We start from the raw sequence: 6,777 nt of genomic DNA on the forward strand, positions 1-6,777 counted from the left end.
CTTTCATCCTTCTTCAAGTTTGATGGCAACCCATGATGCCTCCCATTCCCCTGCCCTGGGGCAGATGCAGGTGCAGTATGGTGGGGAAGTAATGGTTCAGATATTAAATCTATACAGCAAAGTGTCTATAGTGTCTGCTCCTTGCCTGGAAGTAAATGCAGAATAAAGAAACACTTCTTGAGGCTGTTTAAAGTCTTTGGGTTGGAAAATGACAAAAAGGAGGAGAAACTGTAAGGGGATGAACAGCTAAATAGAGACACATGCACATAAACAGGACTTTCTGCAGAGCCAATGGCTGAAAAGAAGTCAGTAAGACCTGGGGGGCATTTATAGGATTACTGTACAAAGCTGGCATTGTGTCCCTCTGAATAAAGGGACCCATGTAGCACATAAAGTGAGATGCCTCTCTCCCCACACAAGTGACATTTGGTATTAAGTGATTTTGAATTGCTAAGCATGGGGCATACAGACCCTCAATGAACTGCCTTAAAAAATCTTCTTTTTTCCTAAGGATTACTCATTTCTTTAAGAAGAGAGAGCTAAGTAAATGTTGGTGCAAGTGAAGTTTAATATAGTTGAATGCAACTAGTTTCTTTAGGTCAACTAGTTATAATAGATAACATTATTGAACTTATCTGATATACAGAAATGGTCAGATTTTAAGAACATCATTTGGGAATAAATTTAATTTAATTTAATTTGTGTCATTTCATTATTTATTGGATAAGGACAATGCAAATGAAGAAGTTCTCAAAGGGTTAAGTGCAATCATTAATTAATTAATCATTAAAAGATGGTACTTTGGGGTTTCCAACCAGTGTGGAGATTACTGGTTTAGGATTAAGTGGCTAATTTATTTTGTTGTATGTGAAAAAAAGTGGCAGAACTAGAATATCAATGGATTTACTGCCCCAATGTCACGTCTGCTTGCCCTATATATATATATATATATATATATATATATATATATATATATATATAGTGTGTAATATATGTGATATTTATAATATATAGAATATATATTAGTCTGTAAGCACCATTGCATGGGTGTATATTATATACGCACTTTGTACAGCACTACAGAATATGATAGTGCTATATAAAGCAATAAATGATAATTAAATGACCTCTGACATTGTTAATTTACAATTTTATAATGATAATGATGATTTACCAAAAACCGCCACACAGAAGAAAATGTCTTGACAAATACATCTAAATATATAACTGAGAGTCTCCTAAAAGCAAAAACTAATTTCTTAATATCTTCTTCATGCCAAAAGTGCAGTCAGATTTTTTTTAGGGTGACATTTATATTCTGGAATAAGATTTTTTGTCTTTATGAATGGGAGAAAACCATGTATTTTCTTAGTCTCCTCTATTTTCAGGCTTGATAACCAAAAATACAAGTCTTACACTGTTTTTTAAATTTTATTCTATGGTTAGGTAGTTTGTTTTTTTTTAAAAGGGAAAAATCCTGGGCCCTGCAATGTACAGGGACCCAATGTCCTAGGGGCACCCCAATACTTATTGTATAATAAGTGGATCTGTTGATGCTGGAGCTAATGACATCTGCTCCTAATGTACACAGTGCTAATTACCATAATAACAAGGCAACTATAAGGTGTGTTATCATATCACTGACTTATTTATATGCAAAATTTGACACCTTGGGTCTGTTAGCTCTATTTAGTTATTACACATGTAGACACAAGCCATACCTATTGAGCTCCCCTTAGTCTTTCCTGATACCAAACCATTTGCAATTTAAGTCGCCCTCCTTCCTCCGATCCTTCTGGGGATGAGGTGTTCAGAACTATATGCGATCTGACCAGAGACCTGGCATCCCAAGTGCATTATTTTACATTTATCAACATTAAACTGGAGTTGCCACACATTTGACCATTCCTCTAATACAGCCCCTCAATACAGCTTGCAGAGGTATCTACTCTGGTTATATCTGACACCAATATTAATACTATTAGTTATTTTGACACAAATAGGTAGGAACAATAGGTAAATGCAAACATTGCAGGCTATCCAACAGATCTAGTAGACTAAATATTTTCTTGTGGCTCCTTATCCTTCTATATACACAGTCAATATAGTCAAAATATTTGCACTCACACAAAGCCCACGTCTTCCCGCATAGTTTTGTTTTGCTACTAAAGCCACGAGATCACACTTCAATCCATTTATTGTCTCTGCCTTTATTAAGCAGGAGGGGACAATCTCCTTAATTCCTTAAGCAGGCTCAGTTTCACCCTCTTGGCGGTGGATGGAACCAAATCCCCAACCGAAAACCCGAGGACAATCATTTTTAGAAATGATTTGCTGCTTTGGAGAGACACAATTGCTTCGCTCCACTCTATTGTCACGGAGAAAGTGAGTGTGGCCAACAAGTGACCTCCCATTGTTAAGATAACTAGAGGTCTTGCTTGGGGTAATTTGTCACTTAATGATGTTCTTCCTTGTCATAAACTCCTTGGCTTCTGAAAGTCTTTCATAGGAGGACTTTACTGTTAGACATGGCTTCTTGTTATGCTGATAAACACCGAACCTTCTCTGAAAGAACACAAAGAGAAACATTTTCAAAGGGACAGAACACACTTTAACGGTTTGAGCGGGTTTCATTTAGGTAAAATGAGCACGTTTTATCTCTAACCACAGACACATTTAGAAAATGTACACCAAACACTGCATTCACAACCCGCAGCACACTTTTTATATGTACCCCAATTTAAAGGACACATCTGGTAACCCCAATTTAACTAGAATGTCCCCTACAACGATCAAACTATATTTACATTGATTCAAACACACAAAAAAGACTTTAATTTCCATCCAATGGTTCAGAAAGGCTATTCATGCTGATTCAGCTATTTCACAAGTTTTACTTAAATTTTAATAATGCATTTAACATTCTTGCTTTGGATGTATTATATATATATATATATATATATATATATATATATATATATATATATATATATATTTGAAAGGTTAGATGGAGTGATTAGATAGATTACATTGATAATAATCTATAATAGATAATAATATTTTATTGTCACCGTGTGCGTTCTAGTTTTGTCATTCCCTTTCACTTTATGTATTGTAAGAAACACTGTGTAAATTGTTGGTACAACAACAACAAATTGATGATAGGCTAGATAGATAGATAGATAGATTGCCTCTTCTTGCTGATTGATTGTGAGGTTTTTCCTATGATGACGTCTCTGTATTAGCTCCTCTGTGCACAAGACATCAATGAAATAACTTGTTTGTAACTTTCTTGATACAAAGATGACTTTTCCAAGAACAGGCTTGTAGCTCTTAGCATTTAATGGAAATTAAATGTTCTTTCTATTTAAGGAATACACTTCCAACAGAACTATTTATTTAGGAATTATTTATTGAAAGATCTTTTCTGGTATAAAACTCTGGTTGTAACTATAGGTTTGTACAAAAGGCAATTGGTTATGCACCATCCTGATATCTCTTTTGTTGGGGAAACATATGGTATATTTAGAGCAGCTTGTAGGGTAGAAATCTTCGACGAGTGGAAAATTAACCGAGAAATCCAGCAATTAGTGATGGTCAAGTCTGGTGTGAAGGGATAATCCATGAGTGTGTCGGGATCACAGCTCTGTTCACGGATACCTCCCCCCATCTTTTTGGTGCTGATGGCCACACAAGGCTAATATTTCGCTGAAGTATTAAACATTTCTATTGGGATATAGCACTAGATTCTAGAATACATCATCTATCCCACAGCAGTTCCAAATGTAAAATACTTACAGTTCTTCACCACTCTATGTAGAAGAGGGTCCCCATGCTGTAGCCACTATGATAGGAGGCTCTCAGAGCACTACCATCCTTATCTTCATCTTTTGGGCATGTTTTACTTGTAACCTATAACCATCAGGGAGCAACAAAGGCTTTTGGTGACATTTATAGTTTAGCTGGATCCTTTATGTGCTCATTTTAAAGGCTTACCTTACAATGGACATAGAAGGTCTTATGTGTTGAGTTCTGAGACTTTTATAGTACTGAATTATTTGGCTGGGATATTTCCCATTGGTTGAAACTTGTTGATTCCCACCACCGCCATCACCATATTAATGACCTTGGATGCAATTTGACCATCCAAGTGTTTAAAACATTCCCAGATGAGCTTTGGATCTTATCGAATGTGAATGTAAATGGGCTTGAGTTTGGTGATCTGATCTGGAATCTTTTCATGTGCATGGGACTTGGGGGGGGTAGTTAGCGTGTGTGCAGGGCCTTCATCTGGTTCTTGCCACTCTTCGGGGTTTTATTGCACATACATTTCCATTAATTGACAATATCAGAACATTTCTTATTTTTAATAGAGAAATACAAATGCATATGAAACATTACAGAGGAAGGCTGGATGTAATATCAAAGTTGTGATGCAAAATGTGGGTTTTGCATTGATGACATCATCCAAGCTGTTATTTAGAGAACCATGATAAATGATTCTATAGAGGTTTTAGCACATCCAGTGTGTCTTGGGTTAATTTTAGATACACTAACCAAAATGTAATTAATAAGGTGTCATGTTGTGGGTTTTTTGGGGGGGGGGTTAAAAAAAAGCCATTTGCAATTTTCACACTAATTTTAACAGTTTACATGATTCAATTTGAAATAAAAATGACATTAGTATATTAAATCATTTATTAAATGTGATACAGGGAAAGAAAACACATCTTACTATTAAATTAATATTTACAGTGTTAGAATGTCTCTATGACAAGGGCCGCGAAGTCAACTTTTTACTCAAGCTATCCTCTAAATGGGGCATCCATCTTTGACAGCCTACAATAACCTCTCACTATTCCCGCGTTGTTCCATCATTCCTGTAACTCGGGGTGACGGACAAAATACTTTGTTACCATTACCAAGGCCTCCAACATTTTTGCTGAGATTCTTGCCCTGGGTTGGGTGGAGACACATTGACACCGCGATGGCCTGTTGAAAAGCTCTGTGATGCTCTCTGACCATCTTGGTGACTTTTGCTTTCGGATGATTTGTTTTCCAGATAATTTAATTTGGCTGGAATATTAATGACATTGTGTAATGGGGCGGCTTCTGTGCTTCTAGGTCCTACTGACCCCATATGATTTTCCATGGGGATATTAGAAGATCCTAAGACAGATACCCCTTTTGCGTGTTCAAGTTTCACAGTTACAGAACATCCAAGTCCAGTTTTTGGTAACAATGTTACTGGCCGTTGGCAAACTTGAGATAATGATTGAAGTGTGTTTGTATGTTCAGTAATCCTCAGCCCCAGGTTGTCCTGGTAGTACTTGGTCCTTTGTAGGTACTCATTGAGTTTGGTCAAGCATCCTTTGAATCCTTCTTTATACTCACTGACTTCCTGATGATCTACAAGATTCATTCCTGCAGTAAGGAGGGGATTATGAATTAACATATAAATTCAGGGGAGGCATGTTATCCGAGGAAACAAAATTGAGATATGAATGACTATAGTCTTTAAAATATCATTAACCCCAACACTGCAGGTTTTAAGACGCTCACAGAGCATCAGCAAAGGTCTCAAATGGGTCACTGGGTTGCTTTTTCAGTCTGGGACACCAATGAATAGTACATGCCACAAATAATCAAATGTCTATCCACATCTTGCATTTTTTAAATATTAATGAATAAGAATTGCAACTTCCAGCCTTTAATTCTGGAACCTCACTCAGCTTCTTCCAGCTACCATTACTGTGCATTTATTAGATTATTTATTGCATTCTAACTTACATAACAAATAATCATAGAAACACAGCTGATCTAGTCTGCCCTTAATTAACTCACCGTAAAAACAGGACATTTTACCCAGGAGATAGATAGATAGATAGACAGACACATAAAGTTATATTTCTTAGGCAGTGACATTAATAATAATAATAATAATAGTTATTCTATAGCCTGCATTGTCTTGGCTGTTTGTGGTCAAATGATTCACCTTGTCTGACATTCTGCAGCAACTCAATGTATTTCACTGTAAGTTCCAAGATATCTGCTTTTTCTAGCTTCCTTTTTCTCACCTAGGAAGAAAATCAGAATCAAAACTACATTAAATGTTGCGTACGTGTTTTTTTATTTTCCTAAAGGAGTATCTGATCAGTCTACCTTGGAAACCAGTGTCAAGTTCCATGGCTACAAAACCGTGCTTGAGCACAGGTAAGGCAATCGACATGATCAGAAGCTCTTTAGACCCCAATTTCCAACAAAGAATCGCCTTCCGCTAAGACCAGTCGTTGATACTTTATAACACTTTCGGAATGCTGTGTCTACTCACATTGTAGGAATAATGTTTCTCCAGCAAGGTTTTCAGCTGCTCCAGAGAGTTATTAATTCTGGTTCTTCTTTTCTTCTCCATCACTGGCTTAGATATCTGGAACGATGCATTAGGTTAGTACATGTAAACGTGTAATCTGTGAAACGTTGGGTAACATGCAACAGATAACTTGCCTTCGTAAAGCCCCTCATTCCTGCCGAAGCCGCAGCTACATACAATACAGGGCTAGCTTCAAGTTCCTGGCTTTATCCAGGGACCTCTTTGCATTTGAATAAGAGCCTCTGGTTTAATGTATTGACCAGAAGAAAAAAAGAAGCCTTTTTTTGTCCTTTCATGCAGAAACTAACATTACTGTACAAAGTAGACTGTCATTGCTTCTCTTACAAACTTGGCATCTTTACAACATGGGATACAGGACACGCGCGTTAAGACGTATATACTGTACT

At 36.7% G+C, this 6,777-nt stretch overlaps 1 protein-coding gene across 1 annotated transcript; it reads right to left on the minus strand.

Moving 5' to 3' along the window:
- Window positions 1-2,451: 2,451 nt before the first annotated feature.
- On the minus strand, window positions 2,452-6,412 carry LOC149286800 (transcription factor HES-3-like). The gene is made up of 4 exons (XM_089493635.1): window positions 6,332-6,412; window positions 5,996-6,077; window positions 5,249-5,424; window positions 2,452-2,565 (listed from the first exon to the last, which is right to left on the minus strand). Exons 1-4 carry the CDS (start codon window positions 6,410-6,412, stop codon window positions 2,452-2,454), a joined length of 453 nt encoding a protein of 150 aa, XP_089349761.1.
- Between the last annotated feature and the right edge of the window lie 365 nt (window positions 6,413-6,777).

Source organism: Sceloporus occidentalis, unplaced genomic scaffold (genome assembly GCF_023333645.1).
Source record: "Sceloporus occidentalis isolate IW3139 unplaced genomic scaffold, rSceOcc1.0.p SCAF_66, whole genome shotgun sequence".
NCBI classification, from domain to species: domain Eukaryota; kingdom Metazoa; phylum Chordata; class Lepidosauria; order Squamata; family Phrynosomatidae; genus Sceloporus; species Sceloporus occidentalis.